The sequence below is a fragment of the Cibotium barometz genome, chromosome 30, assembly GCF_041138505.1.
Source record: "Cibotium barometz isolate CiBa-2024 chromosome 30, ASM4113850v1, whole genome shotgun sequence".
Lineage (NCBI taxonomy): Eukaryota > Viridiplantae > Streptophyta > Polypodiopsida > Cyatheales > Cibotiaceae > Cibotium > Cibotium barometz.
The window spans coordinates 9,383,584-9,405,475 of NC_141075.1; the positions used below are offsets into that span (position 1 = coordinate 9,383,584).

General features: G+C 45.9%; 1 protein-coding gene across 1 annotated transcript in view; it reads left to right on the top strand.

Annotated features, from left to right (window-relative positions):
* The window catches only part of LOC147621129 (ethylene receptor-like), a 76,149-nt gene extending 54,732 nt beyond the window's left edge, over positions 1–21,417 (top strand). The window contains exon 7 of the mRNA XM_086823862.1: positions 20,393–21,417. Within this exon, the coding sequence (XP_086679988.1) occupies positions 20,393–20,768 (376 nt within the window). The 3' untranslated portion in view covers positions 20,769–21,417. The remainder of the gene's footprint in view (positions 1–20,392) is intronic.
* Positions 21,418–21,892: the final 475 nt, after the last annotated feature.

Genomic DNA, 21,892 nt, shown 5'->3' on the forward strand with positions numbered 1-21,892 from the left:
GGGCATTTGTAAGACCAAAAGGCATAACAAGATACTCATAAAGCCCAAATGCTGTCCTGAAAGCAGTTTTGTGTACATCCTCAGGCACTACACGCACTTGATGATATCCACTCTTGAGATCAATTCGGCTAAAGCATGCCGATCCATCCAACTTGTCAAGGATGTCGTCTATGCATGGAATCGGAGAGCTTGGAAATGGAGAGAAATGGTGGAAAAACAGAGTTTTCAGCCTCCAAAAATCCTCATGAAGAGAAAACACGAATTTCTCTTAATAAGTAAGTGAATTGGGGTCCAATCAGGTGAAGGGACATGGGGAGATGCCCATTTATGAGTAAAAGGGGAGGATCAGGTCCTGGACATTGAGTCTTGTCCGCCTCGGGACTTCAGTGAGTGTGAACTTGGAAGCGGTCATAATTTATAAGTGACTTTTGGGCGCCCAAACTTTAATGAAATGGGAACGCACTCACTTATAAATATTGGCTAAGTCCTAAGGGTTATTTGAGCCTAGATTGGGTAATACTTACCACCTGTTCACATGCCACACAACCATGTCAGCAGACAGTTTCACACGCACGGTTCACGGGCGGGCGTCCCCTAGCCCGGAACTACACATAGGTCATGCAGGCATGAAAACAGCATGCAATTTCATTTGCAGGCAAGCACATAAAGATGCTATGCAATGCAGCATTGGCATGAGCGATTTCCGTTCATGAAACCATATAATACCAGGCGTTTCCAGGCAAGTATATGCGATACCAGACCCAGTGGAAAGCCAATCCTCCAGGCGTTTCCGGGCATGTACACAAAGGTACAAGTCCTAGCGGAAAGCCAAGTCCTCCAGGCGTTTCCGGGCATGTACACAAAGGCACAAGTCCCCGCGGAAAGCCAAGTCCTCCAGATATTCCGGGCATGATAACATCAAGTCCCAGCGGAATATCATATCCAACTATACAGCATGACACGTGTCAATCACCTGCATAGGCATATTCCATAAGCCATGCACACTAATCCAATATGTACATAGTGTGAAAGCAAGAGTGAACCATTCGGGTGGCCAAATGGTGACACAACCTTCTCTCTCCAAGAAAGCAAGCTTGGTCTGTGCCTGTGTTCTCTGTAGCATAGCAGCCAAAGAAGCGCAGCCCATGTACTCTCCCCAAAAAGCAAGCTTGGTTTGCGCTTGTGTTTTCTGTAGCACAGCAGCCAGAGAAGCGTAGCCCCCCAACAGCTATTTTCCAAAAAGCAAGAGTAGTGCTGCCTGCCAGCAGTCCTTCCAGAAAAGCATGAGAGAGAGAGAGAGAGCCAAGGCGCATGTGCAGTGTAACACGCGGAAGCTCTGGGAGTCTTCTTTCAGCCCTAAACACTCCTGGCAACATGCTGATGCAAAAACGCAGATATAGAGAGAGAGTAGAGAGAGAGAGAGATGCTGGAAAATTCAGTATATTACTATAGTACAAAAAGGTACTTGTCTGCAGCCGCCGACCTGATCTGGTAGTACAGCCCACGATGCCCTCCCTGCAGCCGACAACTCCTTCTGGGTCTTCTTCAAGCTTTGCTTTATGTCCAACCTTCTGCTCCTTGTGCCCAAGTCTGGTTCTCATGCTCTTTTTCTGGTTGCCTTCCTTTGGATCAGCCTTGAGAAGCTACATGGCATTTATCATGCACATGACATCCCCCTCTACTAAACTTGATGACGGGATTCCAATCTGCTCTTGGATGACTGTCATCGTCCCAAATCTTTTCCCGAATTCCCTCTGTCATCCATCCATCCCTGACAACCCTTTTCTCTGAAAGCCCGGCCTGTTCTCCAAACCACTCTGTCTCAAACGAAGATCTATGCATCTGTTCCCTCTAGTCCACAATCCATTCTTGCCCTGACTCTGAACACCGTCTTGGTCTTCATTCCTGAGAAATGAGTCTGGCACTCTCACATCACCCTTGGACTCCTGTGCAGGACAATGCACACCTGACCTCGAACAACCGAGATGGATCCCTGGCTGACTCGTCCCGGACTGGGCTCACATGGGACCAGTTCACCATCCCAGGTCCCGCACCTTCTGTACAGAAATGTCTATGTGGCATCCAAGTGCGGGAAGCTACATAGCCTCCAAATAATCCGGCAATAACGCTGGATAGTCTTCGAAAAACTCTTTGTCGAGCCATACCGCTTCATGGGTTCCTCGATCCTGAAACTTTGTGAGGAACTGTCGTAGTCTTCGGCTTGAGCCATGCTTGAAACGGTGTAGAAGGATCTATTCTGGAACCATAACTTCTGCGTCATCAACAATGTCTGGTTCCGTTTCGTCTTTGACCTCTGAAGGGGGTGGACCTGCATATGGCTTTAACCAACTGACATGAAATACATCGTGCATAGTCCAACTCGGAGGTAGCTTTAACTGCATAGACACCTCATTAATCTTTTTCCTGACGGGAAAAGGTCCGAAGCTCCTGAAAGATAACTTTGGGCATCACTTGTTTCAATCTTTGCTTCATAATCCGAAGATAAACCCAATCCCCTTCCGAAAACTTCATATCCCTTCGGTCTTTATTGGCCTGTCGAGTGTAGGCCTCTTGCGCTTTAGCCAATCTGTCTTTTACTGACTCTAAAATCTCCTGGTAAGACTCCGTCACTCTATTCGCCTCCAGTACTGAAGACGAAGTCCTGGTCAACAACGACTGGAAAGGTCTTCCAAACGCTACCTCATATGGAGTCCTGCCAATAGTTGAAGAAAAAGAATCATTCAAAATAGCTTAAACTAAAGGCAAATACGATTCCCACTTACCTTGCTGATCGTGGACATAACACTTCAGCACATCAAAGGCCAACTGGTTGTATATCTTTGTCTAGCCATCCGTCTGTGGGTGGAATGCATTGGAAAAATTCAACTTAGTACCAAAATTATCAAACAATGCCCTCCAAAAATGACTGGTAAACTTGGCATCTCGGTCTGACACTATGGTCCTAGGAATCCTGCCAATCGGGTACCAATGCCAAATGAACAACTGGGCAACATCCTCGGCGGTCACATTGGCCCTGCAAGGAATAAGCATAACAAATTTGCTAAACCTATCAACAATAGTTAAGCACTGCGTATTACGCTTACTCGGACTGGGAGACAGATTTGTGACAAAGTCCATCGAAATGTCTTGGAAAGGACCCTCAGGAATTGGCAAGGGTTGTAACAAGCCTATCTTCTTTCCACGAGGTGCTTTCACCTTTTGACAAATGTCACAGCGTTGTACAGTAAACACATCACGTCTCATCTTTGGCCAATAGTATTGCCGTTCTAATTTCTCTAGAGTCGAATTCATGCCCCTATGACCACCTGTAATGGCGTCATGGGCATCATGGAGACGAGCTACCCTGAACGACTTCATGACACATAGTCGGCCTTTGTAGAAAAGCCAACCATCGTGTATCAGAAAGTGGCATGGTCCTGTGGCATCCAATGCCTGTTCCCACTGTGTACCGAATTCCTTGGAATCCGCATACGTGTGCTTCATGTCCTCTAGTCCTGTACCAACAAGATCAAGTCTAGTGGTCTGAATCGTAGACACTTGTCCCTTCCTGCTGAAAGCATCAGCCACTGGATTGGCCTTTCCTGGAAGGTACTCAATCATACCACTGAATTGCTAGAATATCTGACTCCAGTGGTGTTGTCGATCACTCCACTGTGCACTTGGTATCGTTTGAATCCAGCATAATGCCTGATGGTCAGTGCGAACCTCGAAGTCACGGCCATACAGAAAATGTTTCCAATGTTTCAAGGCGTGTATAATTGCTAGGAGTTCACGATCATAGACTGAGTAGTTTCTCTCGGCGGGCAGTAACTTACGAGACATGTAAGCTATTGGATGACCATTCTGTTGCAATACACCTCCAATTGCGATGTTACTCGCATCAGTGATCACCTGAAATGGGTCGTCCCACGAGGCAAGCGCTAAACAAGGCGCTTGTGACAAAGCCACCTTGAGGTTCTGGAATGCCTCCGACGCTCGTGGAGTCATTCGAATCTTTTGCCTTCTTGTTTTCACTCCCTTTAGCAGATCGGTGAGATCTGCCGAGAGGTCAGAAAACTTGTCGATGTGGGTGAAGTATGCCTGGCATATACCCACAAAAGATCTAATGTCATAGGCTGTCTGAGGTACTTCCCAGTTGACAATCTCAGCCACTTTAGTCGGATTAAGTCGAATGGCTTCAGCACTAATTATATATCCCAAGTAATGCACCTGGAACAGATAAAATTTTGACTTCTTTTCATTAACGTAGAGCTTGTTGGTTTCCAGCAACTTAAGGACTTTCTCCACATCAATGTCATGCTGCCCAACCGTAGCTGAGAATACTAGTATGTCGTCCAGGAATATAAACGCACACTTTTCAATCTAATTCCGGAAAACACGCATCATCATGCGGTTAAATGTAGCTGGGGCGTTCGTCAAGCCAAATGGCATGTCCACAAATTCATAGTGGGCCCGTTCTGTACCAAAGGCTGTCTTGGGGATGTCCCCCTCCACAATCTGCACCTGGTGGTACCCACTCTTTAAATCCAGTTTCGAGAACACCTTTGCTCCATTCAGCCTCTCGAGCAATTCGAGGCATCGGGAATCTGCTCTTGATAGTTAGCTTGTTGAGTGCACGGTAACCGACACACAAACAGGAAGACCCATCTTTCTTTTTGACAAATAAGATCGGGGTTGCAAATGGCGACACACTGGGGCGGATGAAGCCAGATTGCAACAATTCTTGGAGTTGGCGGTCCAACTCCGATTCCATTGCCTTGGAAAGGCGATACGGAAACTTGCTCGGGGTTTCCGAGCCTGGGAGGAGGTCTATCTTGTGGTCCTCCGGTCTAGACGGGGGGAGCTAGGTTGTCCCGAATAAAAATCTTTTGGAACTTTTCATGGAGAACCGAGTACTTCTCGGAAGCACTGGCCACCGTCTGGCCTGTCTGGATGTAAATCATCGCACACTGTGCGCCTTTCCTGACTGCTCGCTTAGCCTGTAGGTGGCCTATGAGCGGAAGGTTCGGAATTCCTAGCCCACACTTAATGGTCACTGGGGCGTTTGACACATTCCGATTGATCTGGAACGTGTGCTTGTCCCACTTGACATCAGGAAGAAACTTGTGAAACCACTGAATACCCAAAATTATGTCTGCTCCTACAAGAGGGGCCACCATAAAATCACGCACAAACTCTATGCCCTGAATCACTAACTTAGCACCTAGAGCTTCATATTTGACGCTCGTTGTCATGCCTGTGCTAAAACCCTCAACCTGTTTGTCCATCGAAGTCAGATCGAAACAGGCACGCCTAGCGGCCTATTCCGTGACCACATCCTCCGTGCTGTCGCTGTCAAACACGACAACGACTCTCTGGCCACCTATGTAGCCAAAGGACTTGAGCAATTCGTTGCGCTCATACTCCTGGTCATGGGCGCCCTTCTACTTATCTTCGAGCTCCCGGCTAATAATTGCTCCAACTGAAGCACCGGGGTTTGAAGAACTAGGGGTGGGGTCTGTGTGGGAGCTGAGCTCACCACGGACGCTGTGGAGGCGGCGGTGGCGGGCTTTGGAGGCTTCTTCGGACAATCCCGAGAAGTATGTTCTTTTGTATGACAAAAGAAACATCTACCCTCCTTCTTGTACTGAGAAAGCTCCTCAGCACTCAACTTGCCACCTGTCTTGCCTGCCTCCGCTTTCTGGTCTGGAGTAAGCTTAGACGCAGTGCTCGAGTTCTTGGAGCCAGAGGCTCTCGGGCTCTGTCCTGAGGAAGACCCCGTCTGGTTCTGGCTTTTGCCCCCCGAGGCGGTAGCCCTGGGAGAAGCCGGCTGGGAAGTCTTGGGCTTGCCACCATTATGTTTCATTTCTGCACTCTGCGCAAGCGAGAGTGCGTCCTCAAAGGTGGCTGGCCTAAACATACGCACCTCCCATTGGATTTGCGTGTCCAGGCCATACAAAAACTGCCCTTTCTTGTCCGTATCAGATAAGCCTAATTGCAGACATAAAGTCAAAATTTTATTGGCAAATTGAAGGACTGGTTGCGCGTTCTGACGCGCTCCCCTGAACTCGTCTTCGAGTCGCTCAAGGTAGTGGGGCGGTAGAAACCGCTGCTTAAGGTCGCGGACAAACTCGTCCCACACGTAAGCTGCCATACCTGCTCTGGTGTGGGCATGAGCCCACTGAGTCCACCAAGGAATGGCCTCACCTTCCAAGTACCAACTGGCTAAGATCACTCTGTCAGTATCTGTTTTCCTAACTGCGGCAAAGTAAGCTTCAAATTGATGTAACCATGAATAGAGAGTTGTGGGATCGAGTTTACCATTATACTTACTGAAGTTCATTTTCTTGGGAAAATGATTCGAGGGCGCCGCTGGTGTCAATCTGGCGTCCAATGCTTTGAGGTAACGCTCGTGTTCCACGCGTCGCATGGCTTCGTCTTCTCGTTGTCGGATCTCCAATGCACGCATTTGCAACTCAAGCAAAGAGCCTGGTTGCGGCTGTGACCTTGGGAGAGGGTTCCTGTGTCGAGGATCTGGTATCTGGGATACGGAAGGAGAGGGAGGAGGAGATGGAAAACGCGACGCTGGAGAGCGGGTACGCTCCTCCAGAGCCAAGATCTGCGCCTTCTGCTCATCCAACTTGGCTATCTGTTCTGCGATTGCTCGCATCATCTGCTGGAACATGTCTGTGACACTCAAGCTTGGTGCCCTAGGAGGGCTGCCTGGTGCACTCTGGTCCCATGGTTCTTGGTCTCTCTCGTCGTCGAAGCTCGCCATAGCAGGAAAATGCACTTCCTTTTCGGAACGCAATCTGACCATCCACTATCTGTGTGGGAGACGTCCGGAGGCTAAAAACCAACCGTCCTTCGAGGGACAGGAGTCACTCCGAAAGGGGTAGTCCACCGGCGTCTAAAAACCAACCACACGAGCGAGAAAAAATTCTGGTTTCTTTGCTGAATCTTTGTACTTGAAGTAGGCTCTAATACCACTGTAATATGCGGTAGCTCTGGGAGTCTTCTTTCAGCCCTAAACACTCCTGGCAACATGCTGATGCAAAAACGCAGATATAGAGAGAGAGTAGAGAGAGAGATATATGCTGGAAAATTCAGTATATTACTATAGTACAAAAAGGTACTTGTCTGCAGCCCTAGGCTACCTTGAAGAAAAGGTGATAACACCCAAAATTTTGTCCCCCTATGGGACTCCTACTGACCCAATCCCTAGGGGATTGAATGAAAACAACTATGGGCACACTTTGCCTTTTATAGTATTCTTGAGCAATGTAGAAGCTGGCCGACTGGGCCTGAAGCACACATATTGCTGGTCGGGCTGCGCTTCTCCATGGATTGAGGTGCCTGTTGCAGTCGACCTGATCTGGTACAGCCCACGATGCCCTCCCTGCAGCCGACAACTCCTTCTGGGTCTTCTTCAAGCTTTGCTTCATGTCCAACCTTCTGCTCCTTGTGCCGCAACTCTGGTTCTCATGCTCTTTTTCTGGTTGCCTTCCTTTGGATTAGCCTTGAGAAGCTACATGGCATTTATCATGCACATGACATGCAGTCCCCATTGTTTTTTTCCACCAGTAGAGAGGCGCATCCAGCCATCTGCTTTTTCACCAAAAAGAAAGCCGCATCCAGCCATCTGCCTTCTGCAGTCCAGCCAACTGGCGTGTAAGTGCAGTCCAACGCTCTGCTTTTTCACCCATAAAGAGGCGCCTACTGCAACCCGCCAGTCCCTTTTCAGAAGAGCACACACGTGGCCCCCAATAATAGCATATGGGCCACGTTATCTTTCATAAAGGGTATTATAATGTTTTTAAAGGTTTTTAAAATCTTTTGTCTCCTCCCCCCACATGGGGTTGTGAAAAAAAAGACCTTTTTAAAACCTTGAGCCCTTTTTGACTTCCAAACCGATGCCATTCACACTGTCCACCATGTCCCCGTGCACACCTGCATACTGTCTAGAGAAAAACACAGGGTCGTGACACCACAGGTCTCAGCAGTTTCACTTGCTTATCATCATGAGCTTGATGAGATGAAAGAGCAGTATGCCCAAGATGAGGATTTTGGCAGGGTCTATGAGTAAATGTCTGAGGGTCAGTGGCATGATCATTATACTCTCATGGATGGCTTTTTGTTGATGCATGGTAGACTGTGTTACCAGGCAGTTACGACTCAAGGTTATGATTGAAAGTCATGCTCCATCGTATGCAGGTCATAGAGGCATTGATGCCACGGTAAAGGCAGTTGAGGCTTTCTTTTATTGGCCGACCTTGAGAAGAGATGTTAATGCTTTTGTTAGGCAATGCATCGTATGCCAGAAGGTGGAGTTTGACCTTCAGAAGACACCAGGGTTACTTCAGCCTTTACCTATTCGGGATAGACCATGGGAGAGCATTGCCATGGATTTTATATTTGATCTTCTGAGGACACAAACAGGGAATGATGGCATTTGGACTATCATATGCAGGTTCAGTAAGCAGGCTCATTTCATTCCCGTTCGGAAGAAGATCAAAGTTAATCACATGGTGAAGTTGTTCATGGCGAACATCTTCAAGTATCATGGCATGCCTTCGTCTATCATTAGTGACCATGATCCACAGATGACGAGTTTATTTTGGTGAGGGTTGTTTGACAACATGGGTAGAACTCTCAAGTTTTCATCATCGTTTCATCCACAGACAAATGGGCAGTCGAAAGAGGTTAATTCCACAGTGTCATATCTTCTCAAGTGTTATATGTCAGAGCACAAGCATCAATGGGAAAAGTATCTTCCTTTGTTGGAGTTCGCTTATAACAACACCATCCATACCTCGACGGGCAAGGTGCCTTTTGAGATTGTGGAAGGAGGGAAGAAGGTACCACCCATTTTGCACACAAAGGATAAGATCTTTGAGGCTGACCAATATGTGGAGAACATGGATGAAGCTTATAGGAGAGTTAAGTTGGCACTCCAAAAAACTCAGCAAAAGCAAAAGAAGGTAGCAGACCGTCACAGGCGTGCATTAGAGTTTGCATTGCGTGACTGGGTTCTTTTGCGATTTGAGAAAGCCGGTATGTGGAGAACATGGATGAAGCTTATAGGAGAGCTAAGTTGGCACTCCAAAAAACTCAGCAAAAGCAAAAGAAGGCAGCAGACCGTCACAAGCGTGCATTAGAGTTTGCATTGGGTGATTGGGTTCCTTTGCGATTTGAGAAAGCTAGGCTTAAAAAGATGAAGGGTAAAGAGCGCTTATTCCCTAAGTTGAGCATGCGCTATTATGGACCTTTTCAGGTATTGGAAAAGATCGGTGAGGTGGCCTATCGTTTGAAGCTACCAGATCACTAGAGGATTCACAATGCATTTCATGTGAGTCTACTTACCTTTCCAAGGAGATGTGCCTGAGGATGTATCAGATGAGGCTCAGCCGGAAGTGGAGGAACTTGATATTCCCGAGGAGATACTGGCACATAAGGAAAGAAAGGTACGAGGTAAAGTTTCTCATCACTATCTTGTGAAGATCAAGAACTATTCATTGATGGATGTGAAGTGGATGGAGGAGGGTGACTTAGCAGATTCACCTCAGGTATTGCAGCTTTATCTCGATGCCTTTGAGTTGGAGCCGACTCTTGCTACGGCTCATTAAGGTTCAGCAAAGCATAGGTCTGGAGCATTGAGGGGGGTAGCACTTCCGCTCCCTTGATACAGACATGCTTAGATGTCATCTAGAGGTCGCTTGGTGCAGTTTTTGTCTCACCCGAAGGTACTGATAGCTGACAGTACAAAGTTTATGGGACTTCTATGATATATGTGTACTAGTCACATTGGATGTTGTGGTTGTGTATGGTTCATAGTGGTATACAACTTAGACTATTACTACACCATTGGTTTGCAGTGAATGTTGTTACATATACATGGCTTTATTGTACTTTTCACTTTTAGTTGGATCACATGGTTGATATCTTACTGTATTGGGCAGCCTTCGTTATTAGTGTGGTTCCATTCTGGATGTCTTGCTGTATCACCAGAATGCAATTGATGTAGGCATATGCTCACTTATGGTAGTGCTATGTGTAAACAGGGCTTAACCAAGGACACTTTTTCCCATGTGGTTTTTCCCCTTGGACATCAAGTGTGAAAGGACACTCTTAACATATAATATTTGTACTTCTATATTATATGGATGTGGCACACATGCAAGGGTTGACTTGCATTTTGTGGATACCACACTTTTGGCTCTCTCTCTCTCTCTCTCTCTCTCTCTCTCTCTCTCATTTCTGTGTGTGAGCTTCTCTACTCTGCACCTAACCCTAATGTGCAGGTTTGTGTGTGTGAGAGTGTGAGTCCAACACCCAACAATTGGTATCAGAGCTGGGAGCTGGCCCTGGAGTAGTGCTTGTGGAGATTCTGCAGAAAAGTGTGCAAAATTCCGTCGACGTTGTATTTTTCCGTTGCCTGCGTTTTTCTGTCGCCGTCCGTCCGTCGATTCCGTCGTTGCTCCACCGTCCGGCCACCCGAAACGGGCGGGACTAGTGGGGAGCCCACCACCTCCGCCCAGCCTCGCGGGCGGCGATACTCCAGCACCCGCTCCTGCCGTCGCGACCACCCACCCACGCCGTTCCAACACGGGCGACGCCCTTCGCGCCGTCACGGCCCCGTCCCGGCGTTAGTACCAATTGTCCAGCCGTCGCCTTCTACGTTCGGTTCCGCCCGACCAGGCGACGCCGCTTCGTTCCGGCTGCCTCATCTTCACTGCTCCCTTTAGGCGATCAACTCCCGTGCGTACCCGTCGCTCCTTTGTTCAGGCCACCCAACACGCCTGTGGCTGGTCCCTTCCGGACGTGTACAGCCGCCGCCGTCGTCCTGCGCCCTCCGTGCTAGCCCAAGGCCGCCGCCGGGTCGTGCATTGCGCTCGCCCTCCTCCTCGACACTTCTGACTGGTTCGACACTTGCAGCTCTGCACGCCTCCGCCTGCTGTACATACACCTGTCTGCAGCTCTCCTCGACACCTGCAGCTGTGCACAGCTCCGCCGGCTCCCACCGTCAACTCTATTTGACTGTCTGCTCCCCACCTACCACCTGCTTCCTCACACGTGCTGCCAAAGGTATTTTCTGTATAATTTTTTCGTCAAACACATACAAAATTTGCAGCCATTCCAGTGCAGGTCATATGCAGATTTTGCAGACACTTCTGTGAAAGTAAGATTGAAAGGAAAATTGCAGGTGCGATTTGGGGGATTTCTCAATTTCAAGACAAATCGAAAAAATTGGGCATATTGCTTTGCTTGCAATTTGAGGTTTTTGAAATTGAGGTCAAAATCAGCAAATTGAACCTCTTTCATTTGCAGAAATTTGGGAGTTTTCAAAATTGAGGTCAAAATCAGCAAATTGAACCTCTTTCACTTGCAGAAATTTGGGGCTTTTGTGGAAATTGGCCAATTAGATGCACATTGAAGCAATGGGAGTGCATAAAAATTGGGGATTTTCAGATTGGCGCATGTAATTGGGCATTACAGCTGCGATTTGTCGCGTATGTATACACATTGTGTGTAATTGGACAATTTGGTGCAGGTTTACACTTGCTTTGATTTGCAGGCATACATTTGCACAGGACATTTGGTTGCCTGGCAGTGCACATTGGTGCTTGGTTTGCTTGCAGATATATTTTGTTGACATGGCACAGAATGCTACAGATGTATTTGGTGTGCTCACCCAGGAGGATAAGCTGGATGGATCTAACTACTCCCTCTGGAGTTTCATGATCCGTAATTTGCTGGTAGCCAAAGGGCTTTGGGGCATCGTGTGACACACGTCCACTTACCATACAGCCAGCCACGCCTCAAAGGGGAGGTGCTCAAAGAGCTCCTGATGTAGATCCTGCTCCCACACAAGAGCAGAAGAGATGGGACTCTAGAGATGCACAGGCCATGTCATTGATAGCCCTTTCAGTGAAAAGGACTATTATTCCGCACATTCGTTCTTGCAAGACATCGAAGCTTGCATGGGACACATTGGAAGCAATGTATCAGGTACGCAACGAGGCAAGAGTTGCCTACTTGAAGTGGCAATTGGATCTTCTTTCTATGGATGAGGGTGACTCCATGGTAGATCATCTTACCAAAGTGAAAGATTTGCAGGAACAACCTCTCAATGAGAGGAGGTGGTGATCCCGTCACTTTTGAAGAGCTTGTGGGTTTACTCTTGCAGGAAGAACAAACAAGAGCAAACTTATCGAGCAACCGTGGTGGAGAAAAGGCATTTACAGCCAAGGATAAAGGTAAAGCAAAGAGCTTTAGGCATGGGGGACAACAGTCTAGCAAGGCTGGTCATGGACAGCCCTCTTCTAGTGGTGAAAAGTCTGACAAAGGGGATGCAAACAAGCCCAAAAAGAAGGGCAAATGTCACTACTGCCATAAGCCTGGACACTACATCAGTGAATGTAGGAAGCGGATTGCAAAAGAGAAAAGGAAAGAAGCAGGCAATGCAGTAGCAGACTCTTCTGATGACAAAGCACAGCAATCAGCTAATGTAATCCTGGAAGAGTACACTTTTTTGGTCACATGCACTAGTGACACACCAAGTGCTTTAGACACTAATATGTCTTGCATTGCATCTAACAGACAGAATGCATCATGGTATTTTGATAGTGGTGCTTCGAGCCACATCACTTCATGCAAAGATGTATTTCAGCACTTGGTTTATGCTTCAAATGGCCGCACTGTATCATGTGCAGATCATACCACATATCCAGTAAAGGGAATTGGTAATGTCATACTTATTGCAGCCAATGGTGCCAATATATGTATAAAAAATGTATTGTATGTTCCAAGGATAAAGAAAAATCTGCTCTCCGTCTCAGCCATAAACGACCAAGGTTTAAAGGTTGAATTTGAAGATGGGAAGTGTTTGGTAAAAGACCCATCAAAGGGTTATGAAATAGTGACTTCTGGAACACGATACAAAGGCTTGTATAAGCTGGACAGCTATGACAAGCGCACTTACGATGCAAATACAGTGGCTGCCCACACTCCTGCTATGCATGATGCAGAGCTATGGCATGCTCGTTTTGGGCATGTAAATTTTCAGAGTTTGATGCTTTTGTAGAAGCATCATATGGTTGATAATATGCCGCCTCTTGAGTCTCCACCAAGACATGTATGTGGGGTGTATTTTGGGAAAGATGCAACGAAAACCATTCCCCAAAGATGGAGTTGTTAGAGCTGAAAGTAAATTACAGCTCATACATAGTGATGTATGTGGTCCAATGCGGACACCATCTATAGGGGGGCATCTTTACTTCGTCACATTCATTGATGACTACTCCAGGTTTGCTTGGGCTTACCCTTTGAAAGCGAAAGCAGATGTGTTTACATGCTTTCGACACTTTGTAGCAATGGCTGAAAATATGTGTGGATGTAAAGTCCAAATACTCCGCTCAGATAGAGGTGGAGAATACATGTCAAATGTGACTTGGTTGAACACAATGCAAATCAATACACTTAAATACACTAAGATTTGAAGAACACTTGCTCATATACAAGAAGTAAATTGCTGAATTGACAAGAGACACACGATGAGCCGGAACGGCCGACCCCTCCCTTGAGTAAATTGTATTACTATTGGAGAAATTCAATACATAGCTTCACGGGCATCCATTGCCAAATCCTCCATGCCAATGCATATGAAATTCAGCATTTAGAAAACAATGGTATGTCGATGTAGATTACCAAGGAGCTGCCTTGATGCTCGGCCCGACTTCAGTGCCCATATTCTCTACCATTGGCTCTATGTTCTACCAAGCAAGGTAGCAACATCTTCAGGAGCACATAGGACAAGAGAAATACTACACAGGGCGGCTAAACAAGGAGTCCTGCCCTTCTACTGAATAAGTAATGACAACACATTGTCCCATTAGCTTACCAGTCTTCATAGAAGTTGTTGCAAGCGGAAGCCTTCGTGTTGGAAGCTTTAGAAGTGTTGATATCTTCGATTTGCCGCAATCCTTCGCGACAAAAGTCTTCAAGAGGATGAAGGGAACCCTGGGAAAGCTTCCCCTATGGTTCAACTTGAGAAAGGAAGGCTGAAATTAGGGTTTTTAGCAAAAAGACCAGAAATTACAGCAAAAATGAGAGCTGTTTTGCTGAATTTCAGTCATTGGGAGTGAGTAGGAGAGTGATTAGCACTTGGAAACACTCTTGGAAGCTTGGAAAACACCCTAGCAAGTTGGGTATGGCTATGGAGAGCTTGGAAATGGAGAGAAATGGTGGAAAAACAGAGTTTTCAGCCTCCAAAAATCCTCATGAAGAGAAAACACGAATTTTCTCTTAATAAGTAAGTGAATTGGGGTCCAATCAGGTGAAGGGACATGGGGAGATGCCCATTTATGAGTAAAAAGGGAGGATCAGGTCCTGGACATTGAGTCTTGTCCGTCTCGGGACTTCAGTGAGTGTGAACTTGGAAGCGGTCATAATTTATAAGTGACTTTTGGGCGCCCAAACTTTAATGAAGTGGGAACGCACTCACTTATAAATATTGGCCAAGTCCTAAGGGTTATTTGATCCTAGATTGGGTAATACTTACCACCTGTTCACATGCCACACAACCATGTCAGCAGACAGTTTCATATGCACGGTTCACGGGCGGGCGTCTCCTTACCCGGAACTACACATTGGTCAAGCAAGCATGAAAACAGCATGCAATTTCAATTGCAAGCAAGCACATAAAGATGCTATGCAATGCAGCATTGGCATGAGCAATTTCCGTTCATGAAACCATATAAGACCAGGCGTTTCCAGGCAAGTATATGCGATACCAGACCCAGTGGAAAGCCAATCCTCTAGGCGTTTCCGAGCATGTACACAAAGGCACAAGTCCCAGCGGAAAGCCAAGTCCTCCAGATATTCCGGGCATGATAACGTCAAGTCCCAGCGGAATATCATATCCAACTATACAGCATGATACGTGTCAATCACATGCACAGGCACATTACATAAGCCATGGACACCAATCCAATATGTACATAGTGTGAAAGCAAGAGTGAACCATTCGGGTGGCCAAATGGTGACAAATGCATTCAAGGATTATATGCTTCAAAAGGGCATCAAACACCAATGTACTGTGCCTTATACACCGTAGCAGAATGGTGTAGCTGAAAGGAAAAATAGATCTCTCATGGAGATGGCAAGATGCATGGTGAAAGCACAAAAGTTGCCTCACAAATTTTGGATGGAAGCTATAATGTGTGCAACTCATGTGTTGAACAGGTGTCCAACAAAAGCTTTGAAAACCATAACACCATTTGAGGCTTGGTATAGCCGAAAGCCAACAGTGGATTATATGCGTACATTTGGGTGTTTGGCATATGCACATGTGCCAGAACAACTCCGAACAAAGCTAGATGACAAAGCAATTAAATGCATTTTTGTGGGCTACAGCAATGAAAGCAAAGGATACCGTCTTTATAATCCAACTACACGAAGGATTTTTGTCAGTAGAGATGTGGTATTTGCTGAAAATTCAGAACAGCCCATGTACAGCTTGTATAAAAGCAATGATACAGGCATACAGGACATGTTTGATGGACTTTTACCCATTGCAATTAGGGGGGATTCAGATGAGCCAGCCCCTACACAAGAAAATCCACATGTAGAACATGTGGACCAGCCAGCCATTCAGCCCCCTTCTATGGAAGAAGTGGAAGATCTCGTCAGGGAAGAGCAAACAGCCATAGACACAGCCAAGTCAGTGCCAAGATGGTTGTTGAAAACTTTGCAAGAAAGCAAAGTTGGAGCTCCACTCACAGGTAGAACAAGGGCTAGTTCCAGCCATGCTTTGAATGTACATCGTGGGGAGTCTGCATTCGCAATGGGTGGTCTCTTTGATTCAGAAGAGCCTTCTTCTTATGAAGAAGCACATGAGAATGAGCATTGGTTGCAAGCTATGCAAGCTGAAATTTCTTCTATCATGAAGAACAATACATGGGATCTTGTGGAATTGCCTTAAGGCAAACATGTAATTGGAACAAAATGGGTGTACAAAGTCAAAAGAAAGTCTGATGGTACTATTGACAGGTACAAAGCAAGACTTGTGGCTAAAGGCTACTCCCAGAAAAAGGGAATAGATTATGAAGAGACTTTTGCTCCTACTTCGAGAATGACCACAATAAGATCAGTGATTGCATTGGCTGCCCATAAAGGATGGAAAGTGCATCAATTGGACATCAAAACTGCATTCTTAAATGGGGATTTACAGGAGGAAGTATATGTAAATCAGCCCATTGGTTTTGTAGTTCCTGGTGAGGAACATAAAGTATGGAGGTTGCACAAAGCATTGTATGGGTTAAAGCAAGCTCCAAGAGCTTGGTATGATAAGATACATGCTCATCTAACCAGCCAAGGTTATGAGAGTAGTCCAGCTGAAAGCACATTGTATGTGAAGAAAACCGATGCTGATATTCTCATAGTCATCTTGTATGTAGATGACATGCTCATTACAGGTACAAGCAAAGCACAAATTTCAGATTTCAAAGCTGATTTGAAAGCTGAATTTGATATGTCAGATTTGGGGCCTTTACACTACTATCTCGGCATACAGTTTATGCATACAGATGATGGCATTGTTATGCAGCAAACTAAGTACATACAAAGTTTGCTAAAAAGGTTTCACATGGATAAATGTAAGCCCATTTCTACTCCGGTAGAACCAGGTGTACGGCTTACTATGCATGATATTGGAGAGCCTTTTGAGGCCGGCATTTACAGCCAGGCAGTGGGATGCCTCATTTACTTGTGTAACATGAGGCCAGATATATCTTTTGGGGTGTCTTTGTTGAGCAAATTCATGCACAGTCATTTAAACTTTTCCATTGAATTTGAATAAAGAAATACTGAAAGGGGCGCCAAGCTTTGGGGCCAACAAGTGTCGTTCTGTTTCATGTGTTGGAGCAGTCTAGCTCCCATTTATTTGTTTTATTGGCTGGACTACAATTGGATTGAGTGACTGCTAGTCTACCGCACTTTGGTTTCTACCAGAGGCCGGTTTCAGAAGGTGAAGAGTGCAGGTCAAGAACATATCATGAGATCTCTACAGATTTGCGTTATTGTACATTATTCTAATAAAGCAAATATACCATTCGTGGTGGTGGAGGCCCTATCGAGGGTATTCGAGACCCAATAATGTGTCCGACTCCTCTCTCTCTCTCTCTCTCTCTCTCTCTCTCTTTCTGCACTTGTCTATCTATCTTGTGCGTTATCTTCGATGGGAAAGATTGCTGAATTCTGTCCATTGAAGCTACTGATTCTACCCATCAAGCTTCCTCATGTTACACCCTTGACGATCTTCCATAGTCGTCCTCACATAAGGAGTAGCCTGATTTTGGTTTGCGACGATGGAAAGTTAGCATTGGAGAACTTGTCGAAGGAGATGTTGCTTCTGTTAAGATCCATGGCACTATGGGAACTTCAATGTGCTGCAAGAGGCTCTGATTTTGCCAATTTTGGAAAACCCCCAAATTTATGTTGTTGCAGGAGCTTCAATTAGATGAATTTTGCCCTAAAATTGGAAAAGGCCCAATTTTTCCAAGTTGCAGAGAGCCGATATTCACAAAAGCCCTAATTTTTGTGAACTGCAGTAGTGCTAAATTTGAAAATGCAGAAATACCCCAAATATCGTGCTGATGTCGTGGGCGGTTGCAAGTGGGCAGGTGGCTGGCGCTGTTGATGATGGGAATGGTAGAGAGGCAGCCGGTGGGCACAAGGCGTCAGGAGGCGCAAGTCGACGCTGGGCTCTAAGAGTGGGCTGTTGGTGGCGATCACCCATAGGTTGCAGTTGGCATCGTTGGCTGTCAGCAGGGTGGCGCAGAGCAGTTCGAGTAAGGCGGCGCCAATGCTCAAGAGCTCGCAGTAGCAGCAATTTCAATGTCATAGCTAGGTGGAGGAAGCATTGGAGCTGTGTGCAGTCGTCGGCGGGCGAGGAGTTGACGGGCAGACGGTGCTTGCAGCTGGTTCCGACAGGGAGCAGAAAATCGAAGAGTAGGCACTTCGACCACCAACAGTTCACCAAAGTGAGGTGGTCTTAAATGTCAAGGCTGTGAATGAAGGAGCTGTGGAAATTTTCTCCTTCGTAGCTGCTGACGACGGCACAGAGACTGTGGTAGTCGTCATGAGGAGGCTGGAGCAGGAGTAGCTTGGGCACCACGAACAATTGATTGATGAGCAACGTAGAGAGCCTTGCTCTGATACCATTTGTGGGATCTTCAGTACAGAGGTGGCAGCCTGAAGCTATGGGGGATGGAAGATTGCCATGATGCACAGAGAGAGAGAGAGGGAGAGAGAGAGAGATGTAATAAATGCAGGGACAGTGATTTGCACAACTCAATAATCAGCATTCGTTGATGATTAATTTTGTATCAAGTACATGGTTTTATAAGCTAGAAGGCCTCATCTTTGACACATCACATGAAAGGGAAAAATGAAACATGGCTAGACCAATGACATCACTGCTTATCACATTTACACCCAAAACGGCTGTAAGAGGGCCACAGTGCACACACACACTCACTTACATGAGTGTTCACACACATACATAAACGAGGGCACACATACATGATGATACACACACAGAGACTCTGAAATACCCAACATGCAACAATAATGAAGGGAGATCTTTGAGCTGGAGTACCAATAGTAGAGTTGTTAGAGAGAGAGAGAGTGATATATGGGAGCTAGAGTGCACCTCCAACACATGAAGAAGAACGACACCTGTTGGCCCCAAAGCTTGGCGCCCCTTTCGGTATTTCTTTATTCAAATTCAATGGAAAAATTTAAATGAGTACAACATGGCCATTCATGGCTTGTATGTCTGCATGTCCAATCTGCCAATCCTCTGGACCTCTTAGCATAGAGGTTACACACAGTTTTGTGTCCCAAAAACACCACACTGTTATCTCCTCTAATCTGCCAAGAGAGTGCATCCATGAGGCCTTGAATATGCATCTAACTGACCCATGCACATAGCCACAAACTCAGCCATGAAACAGTCCATAAACTCTTCCAAATCAGTCCACAAACTTGCCCTGTTTGCACCCTCCAAATTGCCAAACCCTTCCTCTCACAAAGGGCCAGAGAGAACAACTCCGGAACAGTCATGAGCCAGTGAAAAGAGAGACTCTGTGTTACACTTCTACAGTCCCACCTGCTCACAAAGAGAGAGAAACTTACAGTCCTTGTGTCACTTTTCACAAGAGAGAGGAGGCGTGAGAAAAGCCCTGTTCTGTCCTGCCCTCTTGTCTTGCAGCCGCCAGCAGTCCAGCACCTGATTCATGCTGTCCAGCCCTGCACTCCCTTCTTCAGTCCACACACCTGTGTCCAGCTCTGCCTGTATGTACAGCAGCGCAGCCCGACAGCTAGCCTCTTGCCAAAAGCAAAGGAGAAGGAGAGATTCAGCTGGCGCCTGTATATACTGTAGCGCAGCAGCCAGCCAGCCCTCCAAAAGCCAAGGAAAGAGAGAGATTCAGTCGGCGCTTGTGTGTGTACTGTAGCGCAGCAGCCAGCCAGCCTTCTCTCTCCAAAAAGCAAGCCAGTCACTGATATGCAGCTTCGCCTGTATATGTTCTAGTGCAGCCCGTCAGCTCTTTTTTTCAAAAATCGAGAGAGAGAGAGAGAGAGAGAGAGGAAGCGTGCTAGCCCAACTCTCCAAAAGAAGTGTAGGCCCCCAAATTAGCCTAGGGGCCACGATGCTTTTTATAAAGGTTTTAAACCTTTGAACCTTTGTTCCTTTTTGTCCCCTCCACACATGGGGTTGTCCACAAGGTTATAAACCTTTGAACCTTTGTTCCTCTTTGTCCCCTCCACACATGGGGTTCTCCACAAGGTTATAAACCTTAAACATATATCTTGCTCACCGACCACCATGCTCACACTTATGCTGCACAAATGCACAGGATCATGAGAGAGAGAGAGGGAGAGAGAGAGAGAGAGAGAGGATTCATATGATGGCATTGAAGTGTGAGGAATGGGACTTGATTTTGGGGTCTCTTGCTTAAGTGATCCAATGCGTATGTGTGTGTGTGTGTGTGACACACACACACACACACACACAAAACCACGATATGAGAGAGAGAGAGAGAGTGTCTAAGTAGAGAGTCTTAGTAAAGACCACAAGGGCCTACCAAACAAATGCAATGCATCAAAAGTGTATCAATGAAACTGTATGACATTGCTTGATAACATAAGCTGAAACTAAATATATAAAATGCTTTGGTATTAAGGTGGCAGCAAGATTTGGTGCTGTCTGTGGATATGATTGCTCCAAAAGTATCCATTGAGCATTTACTCAGTCCACTCACTTGATATCATGTTTGGAATTTTTACTTGTCTAATTTATATTTAACACAGCTTCTCACTCGTTTTGCAGTGGAAATCGGGCCATTACCAAGGGGCTTTTAAATAGGCTGGGCTGTGATGTAACTTTTGCAAGTTCTGGCCGTGAAGCATTTCAGATTCTCTCTCATGCCATCCAGAGTTTCAAATTTCTCATAATTGATATTTCCTTGCCTGGTTTGGAAGGTCTTGAAGTGGGGATCCATGTCAAAGAAAGGTTCCCCCCGGGACCTGATAAACCCTTACTGGTGGCCTTGACCACAAATTCCGACCGCTTAACTAGAGATAGATGCCTTAGCATTGGCATCGATGGTGTTGTGGTGAAACCAGTGACTCTAGATAAAATGAGGAGTGTACTCGGTGAGCTTTTGGCTGGATTCTCAGGAAGTGATAGCTCTCAACACATGTGACTGATGTGATTGCCTTGCCAAATCTTGAAGAGTTCTTTTGAGAAAGGGTGTGTCAGGCTACAAAAGGGAAACTTGATTTTTGGTTGTCCAAATGAATTGGCAGACAATGCTGAATTGGATTACTACACCAGTGTTATGATGCTTTGCACGGGGTGTCCGCAGGCTCTGTATACATGGGCATAGCAAAGTATCCATGACAACCACCTACGCTTTGAATCTCCCAAAGTTGTGTTGTGCACAGAGCTTCCAGTTTATGCAGTTTTGCGATGGCAAAGAGAGATTCTATATAGCTCAATTCGTCGTGTAATTTTTATTCACTGATAATTGTTTATACTTCAATCTGCGTGCTGCTGGTTTTGACGTGAAGGTTTTTCTTTGAAGATGGGAAAACAACAGTTGGTTGTGTACTTAAGAAACTAGCTACTTTTCCATGACTGTCTGGTGGGCGTTGACAGCTCTTGGATGCTTGCCTTGGCCATGCAAGAAGAGATGTGCTTTGTCATTGTGGAAAATACAGTGCATAAACCTATTGATTAGCTCATAAGGGGTGCATGAGCTGCTTTTTTGATATAGTGTTGTCTGAGGTTTTTTGATCAGTCTTTTGTATCAGGAGCAGTTTTCAGAGTCGATTTGTTATTATTGGGATGAAGCGCACTATAAATTCACGTTTGAAATATTTTCAAATAACTTACATAATGCTTTGATGATGTAACAGGAAAGTATATATATATATATATATATATATATGTATATATATATGTGTGTGTATGTATGTATGTATGTATGTATGTACATGTACATATATATGGTTCCACATGTTGTTCTCGCTATGTCTGGTACAACCATATGCAATTGTTATCTTTGGTGTGAGTGTTCATTAGTTTAACTTGCCCTAGTAGCATAAAAATTGTCCTTTGAATTTGTACTTTTTTTGGCAAGTAATCTTCCTTTTAGATGTAGAATCTAGGAGGGGTTTTTTCTAGTAGAGCTGCAGGCCCCTAACCTGCTTTGGTCTCGAGGTCTTTGCATCAAGTGGATGAACAAACATGGCACTTGGTAACACAATGACTTGGTTTTTTGTTTAGTTGACAGTTGATTGCAGCTCTTCTGCATCACAACCTAGC